The sequence below is a fragment of the Puntigrus tetrazona genome, chromosome 5 (assembly GCF_018831695.1).
Source record: "Puntigrus tetrazona isolate hp1 chromosome 5, ASM1883169v1, whole genome shotgun sequence".
In the NCBI taxonomy this organism is placed as follows: Eukaryota; Metazoa; Chordata; class Actinopteri; order Cypriniformes; family Cyprinidae; genus Puntigrus; species Puntigrus tetrazona.
Genome location: NC_056703.1, coordinates 22,012,447 through 22,026,913, shown reverse-complemented (window position 1 = coordinate 22,026,913; position 14,467 = coordinate 22,012,447). Strand labels below are relative to the sequence as shown.

At 38.8% G+C, this 14,467-nt stretch overlaps 2 protein-coding genes across 3 annotated transcripts in view; one reads left to right on the top strand and one right to left on the bottom strand.

Annotated features, from left to right (window-relative positions):
- castor2 (cytosolic arginine sensor for mTORC1 subunit 2) overlaps positions 1–6,247 on the top strand; it is a 15,648-nt gene extending 9,401 nt beyond the window's left edge. The window contains exons 4-9 of the mRNA XM_043238390.1: positions 809–941; positions 2,229–2,352; positions 2,732–2,842; positions 3,653–3,735; positions 4,269–4,363; positions 4,450–6,247. Coding sequence (XP_043094325.1) covers positions 809–941; positions 2,229–2,352; positions 2,732–2,842; positions 3,653–3,735; positions 4,269–4,363; positions 4,450–4,515 — 612 coding nt within the window. The 3' untranslated portion in view covers positions 4,516–6,247. The remainder of the gene's footprint in view (positions 1–808; positions 942–2,228; positions 2,353–2,731; positions 2,843–3,652; positions 3,736–4,268; positions 4,364–4,449) is intronic.
- rcc1l (RCC1 like) lies at positions 6,025–14,467 on the bottom strand. Of its 2 annotated transcripts, none has more exons than XM_043238387.1 (12): positions 13,769–14,467; positions 13,119–13,420; positions 12,584–12,713; positions 12,100–12,228; positions 11,868–11,934; positions 11,494–11,545; positions 9,559–9,643; positions 9,187–9,368; positions 8,979–9,066; positions 8,113–8,286; positions 7,790–7,875; positions 6,025–7,473 (listed from the first exon to the last, which is right to left on the bottom strand). In XM_043238387.1, exons 2-12 carry the CDS (start codon positions 13,398–13,400, stop codon positions 7,396–7,398), a joined length of 1,353 nt encoding a protein of 450 aa, XP_043094322.1. In that variant the 5' UTR covers positions 13,401–13,420; positions 13,769–14,467; the 3' UTR covers positions 6,025–7,395. The 2 variants fall into 2 exon arrangements, with proteins under 2 accessions (XP_043094322.1, XP_043094323.1); XM_043238388.1 differs by having other exon boundaries at positions 13,119–13,409.

Genomic DNA, 14,467 nt, shown 5'->3' with positions numbered 1-14,467 from the left:
GTTGTATCTGTTGTTTGCTTACTTTTGTGTTGCCAGTCAAATTAAATAGTATATTCTATATATATTTCTCAGCTCTACTGTTCTTGTATTTGTGTAAAATGTTTGTTTAACTTGTGTTAGTTTTTTTTTTTACGAGATAGTAATGGTTCGACGTGAACCTTGAAAATGTTTCTCTAGAGCTTTTTATAAGCTTGTAAAATAGTCCAAGGAAACTGTATATCCATGCATAGTTAGCCTTGAAATGCTGTGTGGTGCTCATTTAGTGCACCCATCAGGGCCTCACTGGAATACTATGAATTTCAGCTTAATTGGTTACTTAAGACATCCTTATGTATTGTTTTCGCTGTAATGTATTCTGGGTTTGGTAGTGGTGTTTGAAATGCAAATGAACGTTCATTTGTGATGTGTTTGAGTCAGCTGGTTTTGGTTACTGAATGAAATGGCAGAAGTAGAGTCTAAAATTAAGGGTTTCTACTAGTGCATGTTTGTGTTTTTGTAAGATGAGCTCTATTGAACGTTCATACTGTTTTCATAAAATGAAACATCTGAACACTTCTGCCAGAAATGCAGAGAAATAAGCTTGCTAAGATTCTCCGTTCAGAAGCAGAACATTATGATAACTCGCTTGGTATTTCTCATCTGTACTTCAGATACCGCAGCGCATCAAGAGTGCAAGGGTTTGCCACTGTTTTATCGGTCTGATAATTTGTTCACTCTTTGAATAGCTGAGCTCACTCTGTCTTCTTGATGATAGCTCGATGTAATATTTTTACTAAACGGGAACATTCTCATGCGATTCTGTCTGTAGGTTCGAGAGCGGGATCTACCCATGGTCATGCACACACTGTCTTCAGAGTTCACTCTCCTGAGGGTTGTCAATGGAGAAACAGTTGCTGCCAACAGTACCGGGGTCACCAATGGTTTCGTCAAGCCTAAACTGGGTAAACATCTGTTGTTATTCTAAGGGTGTGTGTCGACACGAGGCATTTTGTGCTGAGAAGGGATTGTTCACCTAAAGATGTCAATTCTGTCATTAATTACTCTCTCATGCGACCCTTGTTCGTCTTCGGAACATAAATGAAAAGATTTCTGATGAAATCCGAGAGCTTTCTGACCCTCCATAGATAGACCTTGAATGTATCAGCTGTGTTGCCCTCTGTGCAGGATTAGAGAGCTCTCGGAAGTCATCAGAATATCTTACTTTTTGTTCTGTAGGTGAACAAAGGCATTGTGACTTTGGTATGACATAAGAGTGAGTAATTAATGACAGAATGTTTATTTGGATCATTTGATTTACTAGTTTAAAAAAGACCAGTTTAGACTCCTTGTTTCCACCTCATTTTTAAACATAGATCAACCATTTGTAATTTGAATGTGAGAGGTTTCCTGTCTCAGCCGTTTCCAGTTATTTTACCTAAGCAAATATAATATGTTGATACTTCATATCATAAACTTATAATTATAATCATCAACGCACTTGTTTGTAGCAAAGATAGTGTTACCGTTTACTAAGCTTTATTCCTCTAGTTATTTAGTGGCTAATGAATTGGAAATCTAGCACATTCATTGCACCACCTAATCATTGCTCTTAGATTCATCACACTGAGCAATATGATCTGAAACACCTGTTAAAAGTGTGTGTGATTAAGCATCAGCCTCTGCCTGTCACATTTGAGTCAATTATTGGTTTGCCCTTTGAACATACTGGGTAGACATAAGTCCTTTTTAATATTTGTCTGTGCTCACTGGTATGTTCTGTGCTTACAGTCAACATGAAACCAATTTGACACTTTTATAATAATGTTCCTGGTATTATTGTGCACAGGTTAATAGCTTTCTGGGGTGAAAGTGGCCACTTTTCATAATCCAATCAATTCTTGATGCGTAAACCTGATTCTTATCCCATTTTGTATCCTCACGATTTCTTTCTCAAACATATTGCAGTAGTGCACTTGGTTGTAAATGCCGTGCCATGTTGACTATAAAGGGTTAGTTGAGTGGTTGAGTAAATTATTTTTGTTTTCTTTGAGCAAAAAAAGTATTCTCGTAGTGTTGCGAAACTGAACATCACTAAACGTTGCTCTTATATAGAAATATTACATATTGATCATGGCGTGATCATCCCGACAACATTATTCATACCATTTTCAGTGAAAACAAGTCCTTAAATGCCTGCATTTTTGTGTGTAGTTTGTTAGCATCATCAACTCTCTTTTCCTTTTTCTCAGTCCCCCGGCCGATCATTCACCCTCTCTCCAGCCCCAGTAATATGTTCTGCGTTACCAGCCTGGACCCCGACACGCTGCCCTCGGTGGCCACGCTGCTCATGGACGTCATGTTCTACTCTGGCGGGTAAGAGCTCCGCTCGGGCCTCTCCTCCTGCCTCACATATGGCAGTAACCGAGAGCCATCTGCCAGATCTATTAGAGATTGATGGTAATACACACAGGTCGCTGTAGGGAGTGCATTATATGACGACAGGGGAGAAAAGACTGGAAACAAAATGAGCCGTGTGTATTTGTACTGTTTTGCTCTTCCTTATAGTGGCTGAACTTGTTTACTACTCAGACAGTGGCATCAGGCCAACAGTTAGAGGGAAAGATCAGATCAGAGTTGCCCTTTATCATACTCCTGCTCCTCCCATTTTCACTATTCTTGTGAAAGCATCAGCTGAGTTGAGGCCTAATGAAGCTTGTGTAATAACAAGAATCCCTGCTGCGCTTCATTACAGAACGAAAGAGACCGGGGGGCAGAGCGAGGATTCTGGACACATCCGCTTTTTCTCCTTCTCGCTGATCGAGGGCTACATCTCTCTAGTTATGGATGAGCAAACCACCCGGAGGTTAGACCACCTGCATCTAACGCTGTTAATGTCAACATGAAAACACAATTGACCCATATTTACTTTCTCAACACACACCCCTGGACTTGTGCGTGCTATTTTTGTATATATATATACTTTGCTATATCTGTCTTATTTCTTCCAGCCTCTTGTATTAAACACCTGTTTTTCCAAAATGTCCCACTCCATTAAATCTTTTTTCATTGTTCACATGGAAAATCACATTTGGTATAGTTTACCCAAAATGAACATTCTCATTTACACACCGTCATGTCATTACAAATTGATCGGTGTTATTTTATAGAAATAAAAAAAATAAACCTGTTTTGGTTTTGTGGGTAAAAAATCTTTTTTCTTCATTTAAAAATATCTTCATTTGTGTTTCAAAGATAAATGAAAGCCTTATGGGTTTGGAACAACACGGGGGTTAGTGATCGAAGACCATTTACATTTTTAGGCATCGGTCCCATGAACAGAAGTTAAATGGCTGGAAACATAATTTCATGTTGACTTTAAGGAACCGAAACATTAATTTTGTATATTCACTGCAATATTGGACCTGCATTTGTTGAAAAGTGGATTTCTTTGTCTTTTGACTCTGGCACTTAAACTGACTGCAGTGAGTTAATCAGAACTTTCCAACTATCTAAAAATACCATTCTTTTACCTTTGAGCCTGTCGAAACACCAGGTCTTTGTGTGTGTGGCTAAAATAGAACTTCCCTGATTAAAAGATTTCTGATTACATGCAGCCTACAGTATCACCGTTTTATCACTGCATATGGTTTACTTACTGTTCTTTTCTTGTCAGGTTTCCAAACAACGTCCTCTTCACCAGCGCTTCAGGAGAGCTTTGGAAAATGGTCCGCATCGGAGGACAACCCTTAGGGTTCGGTGAGTTCAAGCTAAAACTCAGCCTGCTCTTATGAGAATCATCTTCGTATCAAGGGACTTGGTTTTGGGGGGTTGGTTGTTTTGACTTGGGTCAGTAAGCAAATACCCACAACACACTAGAAATGTGCTAAATTTAATTAAAAAAAACCTAGAATACAAACAATTGCTTAGCCACATAGTGTTGTCATGACAGGTTTCACATTGTAAAAAGATTAAGGTCCAGTCACATTAACACAATTTTGGCAAAATGATATGGGGAAAAAATATCCATTGTCTGTCGATACTACTATAGCGTGAGGAGCACAGAAGTCACTTTCAGGCCAAGCAGCTGTCTGTTGGTCAGAGTGGCAAATCTTAATGGGCAAATGTTTCACCCTTGTGTAAAATTCCTTATCGCATGGATTTCTATTAAAATGACTGGTGAATTTTCATGGGTAAAATCCAATCATCAGTAACCGTGACCACGCATTAATGCATAAACTACCTCAGCAATTCAGCCACCAAAACTCTCTAAGTCGTTTGTCTTTCATCAGATGAATGTGGCATTGTGGCTCAGATATCTGAACCGCTGGCGACCGCCGACATTCCAGCCTACTATATCAGTACCTTCAAGTTTGATCACGCTCTGGTGAGTTGGAACACCACTTTCCCGTCACTAAATATTCAGCTAACAAAGGGGATGTTTAACACCGGCAACATCTTATGTCCATCCAGGTGCCTGAAGAGAACATCCAGAGTGTGATCGGAGCCTTGAGGACCAATGAGAGCACAGGACAGTGAGACTCTGCGATTGGCTAGTCGTCCCACGTCCCTGAAAACATTTAGATTTTCTTATGTCAAACTCTTAAAAGTGCCAAGAGCTTACCTGAGGACTGCTTCTGGGAGGAGGATCGGACGGAAGGGGGCTGGATAATTGAGGGGGGGGGGGGCTCTAATCTTGCAGTCAGTATTAAGCAACAGCATCACTTCTTGTCCATTTGTGCGAAAAAGAAAACCCTAATCCCAGCCCGACTCTACAGGGACCCTGCAATGGTGTGAATCCAGTGTTTTTCTTGTCTTCTTTCTCCCCCACCCCTCTTCCTCTTATCCACTCCTCCTCCGCACATCATTTTACCATGGCAACAGGGCCTGGACTTTAGCTACCGATTCTTAAGACGTTGCAAATAACCATTATGTATTAGTGGCAGGTCCTCCTCCTTGAGGACACAGAATGTACTCCAATGTTTCTCGAGATTTATTTCCTTTTTCCTGCCCCCCTTCTTGTTTTCCCTTGCAGTGCCAAGACGTGGGGCATAAACAAACTCCTTGTCTAAAAACGTGATGTTTTTGGGATGCAATTTGATGGTTCAGGGTTGTTGTTGCTGTTGTTGTTGTTTTTTTGGTTTTTTTTCAGCAAAATGGTCCAGTCACAAGTTCAGTCTGTGAAAGAAGCTTTTCACGCTTGTTCGGAAAGTTTCTTGTTTTTGTTTAGAGGTTTTGTTTCTTTCCCCTCACCTCAATCCTATATCCACATTTCAATGCCAAGTAGCTGGGTAATGAATTAGTTGTTGTTGTTGTTGTTGTTGTTGTTTTTTGCCTTCAGAGTACAATCAATGGTTTTTCTGTCCGCTCGGCCGAGTTGGCAGCGAACGTGCACAGAGATTGGAGTCAAGGATTCAGGTGAGGTGAAAGCGTTTTTGTTTTTTTTTTTGTTCACACGCACTTGTTTAGGTTTATAAACAAACAAGTACACGAATCGTGCAGTTTACTGTATTCTGATTTTAAATTCGTTCCAATGAGGACGTGGCTTTTTATTACCGCCCTAGAGTCATCGCATGCTTGCGATCGGATGAAATGTCTCTTTAGTCTTCACCACTACTCGCTCTTTCGAATTTTTCGCAAAGCTGTCTCTTCATTCACAGAGGAACTGTTAGGGGAAACCTGTCGTTTGTTGAATGTTAGTTTAAGGTCAGCTGTCGCAGACACTGGCGTTAGTTTAGGCCTTCAAGCTCCCCTCGTCTGCACTTTATTTAAGGTCTATCTCACAGATCTTACTCTTCTGATGTGAAATACTGGGGATGAGTATCTTCCCCTTTGAAGGAGTCTCTCTTTGAAGGGGTCACTTGTTGCTCTTTACACGAGTATGGGTGTCTTTTTTCCACAAGCTTTTCTTCTATCAGCTCATAAGCAAAAATTTGCAGAAACCATCTATTTATCAGTGTTACGAAGGGGTGACCTGTTTGTTCTGACAATTAAAGACATATATTTTTTCAGCTTAGATTTGATTTTCAATTGTTACTTTTTTTTTCTTCCACTGTTTGAACCATGTTTTCTTAAGCGTACAGTGGGGGTTTACACCATGCGACTGCTAGACCATGTGCCAATTGAGGATTTGTTATGAAGATATTTAGTCATATCTGTGATTTACATGATTTCTGTGGGATGAGATTTGCTGAAGCTACTACTTCTAACTACCCATACAAATGGTTGATTTGGAGAAATTGTTGATTAAACCAGCTTAGACACCAGAAAAGGTCATGACTTGATTGATTTTGTTTTTCTTTTCTTTTTTCTTGCTTTGACCTACTTTGTGGTCAAACTGTCCCTTTATATTTGCACATTAAAGAGGGTGACTTTCAACGATTCCCTTTTCCCTCAGAATGTATACTGCTTTATAATTGGTACTATAATCGTATGTGATCTATCAATACAGTTTGGTACAAATAAAGCATGTACTTGATTCTGAAGGATACAAGATGTTCAGTATAACTTCAAAATGCATTTTCTGTCCCTGAAGTGACTTAACCAAGTGTGTTTTCGCATGCCTTCATTTAAGGCCTCCAAAAACATACTTTCAAAATGATCCCTTATAAGCCAGTCAATGTTCTTTTTTTACTGTGTGTGTATATAATTTTTTTTATGTGTGACCCTAGACCACAAAACCAATCATAAGGGTAAACTTCTTAATTTGTATAAATATCAAGTCTCAAGCTTTCCATTGATGTATGGTGTATTACTATTGTACAGCAATGGAAAAACTGGAATCTGCATAAAAAAAGGTAGAGAATTTACAAAATATCCTTGTGGAACATGATCTTTGCTTAATACCCTGGTTTTTGATCCATACACTGTATTGCTGGTTTTGTGGTCCAAGGTCACATATAGTTCAGTAATCACAAATGCACGGGAAGACAATTCGCTACAATAGTGCTTTGCCAAAAACTTCTGCACCAGCAAAGTAAAGACAGGTGCATTTTATATACTTTGAATTGTCAATAAGCAAAAAAATGGATCTGAAAGACTACACAGTGTGACTAAACAAGAAAAACAGCACATATAAATGTCTCTTTGAACGCACCGTGTCCACCCTTAGGTGATTACCATGTATCGCTTCCAATCTTCTAAAAGGTCCAAGTAGCCAACATAATATTCATAAGACCTCCTAGAGTTATTTAGCAGTTAGACTTGACTATTTTTGAGGTCAACACTGTCAACAGCAGAGGAGGTGTCGCACTTCCTTGTTACCTTAAGTACAGCCTTGGCTTGATGCAGTGTGACACGGAAGACTCCTTAGAGGGCCTGTAACAAGTCCAAAGGCTCTGGAGATATAATGAAATGTGGCGTTCTGATGGTGTTCGCTGAAGTGCCTGATAGAATGGTAAAGAATTTGCCTTGACTGTCTCATATGATTGATCGGACCAGCGCCACCATGTGGTCAACGCCACAAACAACATCCGTCACATGGCCTGGCACTGTCACCTAAAACAAATGACAAGCATTTGCATAAAGAAAACAGACTGACAACTACGTATAGTTCTGTTAATTTAACATGTTAATTATAATGAATTATACATTTTTGTCTTTACAATATTTCCTCTCTTGCTAAGATAAAATTGTGTTCGTTGGGACCTTTTCTAAGCAATTGTTGGTCTTAGTGATTAGCTGTGGCCCATTGGAATAATTAAAGCATTTTGTCATTATTTTGATCAAAAATCTATTTGTAGCATAAGCTCTGCAATCTACTTTTTTTTTTTTTTTTTAGGGACGAAAGAATGCAGTATTTCCGGTTTCTTACCCTCCATGGAAAATACTGGTCATCGTGTTTTCCAATGCCAAGACATCCTCTCACATTCTTACCCCAAACAAACAGCTCACCTCGATCTGAAAACAATATTCATGTAGCAAATAACTCAGCCTTCTATTTACATGGATGTTAGCCAGGAAACAGTCTGGATTTAATACCACCACGGTTATGCAAGCATTTGCAGTTTAAAAAAAACAGTATAAAAAAAACATTAACAGTACCCTGCATTAATATCACTGGAGAATCTCATAATCAGAAACATTATTATCTTGAGTGAATGTACATGCAAAGTAATAACGCTTTGACTAGATCACCTGTAACGGCTGCAAAGTGATTGAGTCCACAACGGATGGATGAGACCTTCACTGTAGGGTTGAACTCTGACCTCCCAAAAAACGTGGCTGGCACTCTTTCAGGGATAGCAGACTCAGAAAGTTTCGGACCTTTTCCCAGGATTCCAAAGCCCCAAACAAATACCTCTCCTTCCTCTGCGGAGATGGAGTTATTTTTTTTAGAGAGAATTCAAATATTCAAATCCACTGAGCATTTTAAATTATAATAATGATAATAAACCACTTTCTTTTGTTTGTAAAATATGCATACAAATGTGTATACACACACAAACATGAGTACCACGACTGAGTATGGCATCAGGTGTTACAAGTAGGATTTGAAATATTTGAAATATATTTGAAATAAAATAAATTTTAATATATTTCCGCTTCACGTTATGGTATTGATACTAATAAAAATACATTTTGTACATTATTTTTATAGATACAACATTAAAAGCTAAAATAAAACAGGTTTATGTTTATACCTTTGAAAATATATAAAATACATACATAAAGCGTCCCCTTTGATTTCCAAAGCCCAGTTTCGGAAACAATAATAAAATATGTTAGGTTTTGCCTTTTTATATAGTATCAGGGTTAACTACAACCAGAACAACATTTTCATCACTTGAAATAAAATACTAACTTAATATTATTTTAACTAGTTGCTATGGAAACATGACGTTTGTTTAGTCAATGTACTTAAAATATAATATTGTGCTATTTACCATTTTCAAGTACAATATACACTGTACTTCAAAGAGCACCATAACAATTAAGGTCATTTTTTTTTAACTGCACTGAACTGTTCCTCTACATTTGTGTGAATAAGAGTCTGATCTTACCGTTCAGTACAGCCACCTGTGTTCCTCCGCATGCCGCTTGTCTGACTCGACCCACACCCCTCAGGGCCAGCAGCCGCGGAGAGCTAATCTGAAAATCACACTTCACGAATGAGCTCCTCATCGGCCTTTTTTAATATACATATTTTTTCACATAAAATCCCTTGTTCACCGTCATGAAAGCAATCACTTGCACGTGTTGCATCTTTACCTGCGTGGCCTCGGTGACAGAAGCCAGCTGCAGGTACTCTGAGTTTCCCCAACCAAAAACCTGGCCGTCTGTGGACACGGCCAGACTACAGTCTCCATATGTGGCCACCTGCTGAACTCTGACCCCAGCCAGATCCCCTCCGACGAGTACTGGACACGAGGCCTTGTTGTGATGGCCCAGACCTTAAAATACATACCAGAGAAATAATCCTGAGAGAAGGGTCACGTGGTCTGATGTGTACATGTACAATGAGTCACGGTGTTGTCTGGATACATTTTTGGAAAATGCCTTGAGGTGGGTTTCACAATGGAACGAAAAGAGGGACTAAAAGAAAAGAGACAAAGAGAATGACAGATGGATGGTGAAACAAACCTGTTTGTCCATCTGCACCCCACCCACAGGCATACACCGAGCCTCTGTCTGTCAGAAACAGACTGTGATCCTGCCCACAAGCCACCTGCAGGACGAGAGGAGCAGGACACATGGACTGAGAGGTCCAGGTAATATTTCAGCCCAAACGCAAAGAACACATTTTGCAGAAGAAGTAAACGCGTAAAGTCCATTTTGAGAATTGTTTGAAAACACATCATAAATGTTAGAAATGCATTCATGCAACAAAGAAATGCAACGTTACAAATACGGTGAACTAGTTAATGGTGGAGTTTTACCATCATAATCATCATTTTCATGATCAGGATTGATGTGAGCCACAATCATTACCATTAAAAGTAATCCTCGACGACCAACTAACCTTCAAAGATCACATTGCAAAGACTGCTCGATCCTGCAGGTTTGCACTACACAACATCAGAAAGATCAGGCCCTTTCTAACAGAGAAAGCTGCGCAGCTACTTGTCCAGGCCCTTGTCATTTCTAGACTGGACTACTGCAATGCTCTTCTGGCTGGACTTCCATCAAACACAATAAAACCTCTACAAATGATTCAGAATGCAGCAGCACGGCTGGTATTCAATGAGCCCAAAAGAACCCATGTTACACCTCTCTTTATCTCCTTACATTGGCTACCGATTGCAGCTCGCATCAAGTTCAAGGCACTGATGCTTGCATATAGAACAACCACAGACTCGGCACCGGTCTACTTCCACTCACTATTACAAATCTACACACCTCTAGAAGTCTGAGATCTGCTAGCGAGCGACGCCTCGTGGTACCATCTCAAAGAGGCTCAAAATCACTCTCCAGAACTTTCTCGCTTCTCTGTTCCTGGCTGGTGGAACGATCTTCCCGTACATATCCGGAATGCTGGATCTCTGTCAATCTTTAAGAAACTGCTGAAAACTCACATCTTTCAGCAATACCTGACCTCATCATTAAAAAAAAAAAAAAAAAAAAAAAAAAAAATATATATATATATATATATATATATATATATATATATATATATATATATATACTCTCACTGTCTCTATCTCCCCCTTGTTTATTCCTTCCCTTCTGGCATGTACTAATTTGAACACTTGCCTGTGACTGGGTGATATAAGCACTTACTCTGTCTGTTTGTCTCTCAAAAAATGAATCGCTGTTGTACTCTCAATTGTAAGTCGCTTTGGATAAAAGCGTCTGCAAAATGACTAAATGTAAATGTAAATGTAAAAGAACAAAAGACAAAGTACTTTGGTCTGTGTGCACTGAATTTCTTTAACACAAGTTTCACAATCTGAGCTGAAATTCTGATATAAACTTTTCCACTACATTATTGAGATGTACCTGTACTGTCAAATGTTTTTCAATTTTAATACGGTTAAATTCATTTTTACACTACATTAATGACAAAATTGATATTTTTCATATTAACATTTCTATCCTAATGTGAAATATAATGAAAACTGACATTCAAAAGTTTCTGAAAGAAGGGTCTTATACACATACAATTGTGAAATAGTACATTATGAAATAGCTATTTTTTTATTTAATTTTATATTTAATTTTTTTTTTTACTGTTTCTGTGATGGCAAAGCAGAATGTTTAGCAGCTATTACCTCATACTTCATTGTCACATGATCCTTCAGAAACCATTTTAATATGCTAACTTGCTGCTCAAGAAACGCTTATTATATAGTTACATATATTATAGAGTTTATACTCATTATATAGTTTACACTGCCTAATTGTTTGAATGTAACTCCACATTTTTAAAAGTCGATTATTTCTTTTGATTTTGGGTTGAAATTATACAAGAATGTGATTAGATTATGAATTATTATAACTACTAAGAATGAAGAGTCTGTAAGAAATACGCTGCATTTACCATCAAGTATGAATTCATAAATGTACTGTATTACATACCTGGGCGACTTGACTGTCAAAGCCTTCAATCTTGTGAACAACATGACTGCCACTGCAGGAAACAGAAGAAAGAGCACGCCGTTCTCAAATAAAGTGTTAATAAAAGCATCTTAAGCTTTATGTGCTGAAATATTATTAGTAAATGAAACCGCCATGCTCTTTTTTTGGATAAAATGGTTAGTATTTGAGTTGATAGTATTGCATCTCATGTTTCTGCTCAAATCATAAACGTACAAAAACAAAAAGGACGATAACAGGCATTTCCTCGTCATTCTGAATAATGAACTAATGAAATAAAACATACATAAACAGCAGTTAAAATATAAAGCTAATGGCTCTTAAAAATGGTGAAAACTACCAGCTGAAGGACAAACCTGTACACTTCATCCTCCACAATCTTCCTCCCACACTGCCCATAAGCATTATTACCCATGCTGAAAACTAATGAGAGAGAAAGAGAGACATGAAGGACTCATCACACTAGAGCACAACGATTACATTTTTTAAAATGTATTTACAACTTTAATCATTTTGAGAAAGCCTCGCGCTACGGAAAGGCGCTCTAGAATCTCACTAATGTTATACAACAAAGCAGCGTTTGCTGACCTCCCTCAGAGTCTGTGAGCACTAGCGAGTGAGCACGTCCACATGAGACCTGCAGCACTCGTGTCTCCTGGGGGTTCACCAGCGGAAGAGACACTGGAGATGGTTCCAGGACAAAGTCGAAACTCTTATCTGCAAACACAAGGTGAAGCAGCTGGTTTAAAAATGTGCTCGAGGAAAAGTGATGTTCCGGTTGATTCGGTCGGCAGCTCATTTCCTTTAAAGAGGAACTACATGAACCTTCCCATGGCATGTTCAGCAGGAAGTGCTAAAGCATACTTTCTCATAAGCTACTGTCAGAGAAGAAAAAATTACTGTAACAACCCTACTTCCCCAACCAAAAATTATGATGAAACTGCAGTGTTTTTTGAATTACCTTAGAGTACCGTGCAAATAATGTGGTAATTGTTTCAAATAACTGTTGCAAATGCTTTACAGAGAGTATGTAAGTTACTGACAGGAGTGAGCTGTGGAGTGGGTTTCTTACGCCGGTCGTGTTGAGTACGTTGAAAGCCCAGCTGGGAGTCTTTGTTAAGGCCCATGCCCCACAATTTGGTCAGATCTCTGCTATTAGATGCCAGTAAGGTGAAACCATATCCACAGGCTGCTGAGGAGATCTAAGAACAAAAAAACAAACATAATTCAGCCAGACACGTTATACTGATCAGGAGTGAAAGTAAAAACATTTCAAAAGATTTCAAATAATTGCGGTCCTTGTGAAGTTTCTATTTATTAATCAATTGTATGAAACACATCAGAGATTCGGCAAACATATTGAGCAATACGTTAATTGTAAAGAACGAATCGGCATATATTAGATTAATTCCTTACAGACACATGGAATTAAAATCTGGAGTAATGGCTGCTGAAACTCATCACAGGAATATATTACTCATTAAAAAAAAAAATTATTGTATTAATATTATATATTTATATATTATATATTTTAAACAGAACAACAACAGTGTTCACATTTCTTGCATTTTTAGTACTTTTTTGTTTAAGTTAAGGCACAGCTTCACCTTCTGTTCAGTATCCAGGCGGTAAGGTGTGAGCTGGTACTTCCTGGGTTTTTTTCTGCCACTGTCCGGCACTACAAAGCTAGGGATCCCCAAAGCTCCGGTGTAGCTGAAGCCCCACACAAACACCTTCCCTTGGGGCTTCCTGTGTTGCCCCACATACTGGAACACAGGGGCATCATCTTGCTGCTTTCTTGGGGTGCCAGCTGGTCGGGCTGCATGCGCACGGAGACCCAGATGAAAACCACGACGGCCACAGGAACGAAGGTTTACCAAAGACATCATGACTGTCACCTGCAGAAAAACTAAATTGAAACATAATCTCAGATACTTTATAGCAGCAACATAAAATACCATGGCATAAGCAGGATTTTAAATTTATTTGATTTTATTTGTGTGGCATTCCTCATTGTAGTTCTATATCTGGTATTCTCTTGGTTTTCCCTTGGAGCAGCAAGTAAAAACCACAAATACATAAACATGGTAATCGCATTTACAAAGTACATGACTTTTGGTCAAAGGTATCATGGTGCACCTTGTACAAACATGATACATGAATATAAAAACATCGTACATGAATATAAAATATAATATTACTATATAATACCAGAGAATTCTGTACTATTTTGTTTGGAGGTGAACTCAATACTCACGCTCAATTTTGGAAAAATTCTCTATACTTTATTTGACACTCCGCTTCAAAAACCTTCTACCACATAATATGATTCACACATAAGCATATCCGCGGCTGAAATGAAATATACAGCCTAATATAATGTGAAATGTTTTATGCTGCTCTGACATGTTTTCTATGGAGGCTGCCATGACAGCCCGCCGTGTGATCAATGACGTAGGACGTAAGACGCACGACGTACTTCTTCTTCGGGTTTAACGGTGGCTTGAATCCTCGGTGCTGAATTACCGCCATCGTCTGGAGCTAGTTAATTCCCTCGTACAGCATTTTGTGCAATAAATACACAAGAACATGTCCCACATTCTCCTGTCAGTGTCGTGTTGGGTGTTTCTCTGTCATATAAAGCGCACTATTAAACTGTTCTTTTCTTAATCTGGTTAAAATAGGCTCTTCTCTGCTTTCAACCGTGTCCACTCATGTACGCACAAACTCGTCAAATAATTGTCGAAATGACCAGTAGGGGACTGACGCCTCCTCCTGTGTTTCCAATTGTACACGAGTAACTTCTGTTTTTCGTTCATTTTGTTCCTGTACGTGAAGTACATTGCCACCGCCGCATTTAGACTTTATCACTACAGTAGGAACACTTACAGTACCAAAATATCCATGGCACTGCCGAGGGTTTTTGCACAGGAAATTTGGTACCATGGCATGTGCT

Excerpts from the sequence above, each read along its gene's own strand:
- rcc1l (XM_043238387.1), bottom strand. The coding sequence starts at position 13,400 with ATGATGTCTTTGGTAAACCTTCGTTCCTGTGGCCGTCGTGGTTTTCAT. Across the intron at positions 9,644-11,493 it reads TTGACAGTCAAGTCGCCCAG|GTGGCTTGTGGGCAGGATCA; the intron begins GTATGTAATACA and ends CTCGTCCTGCAG. Across the intron at positions 9,369-9,558 it reads GGGTGCAGATGGACAAACAG|GTCTGGGCCATCACAACAAG; the intron begins GTTTGTTTCACC and ends ATGTATTTTAAG.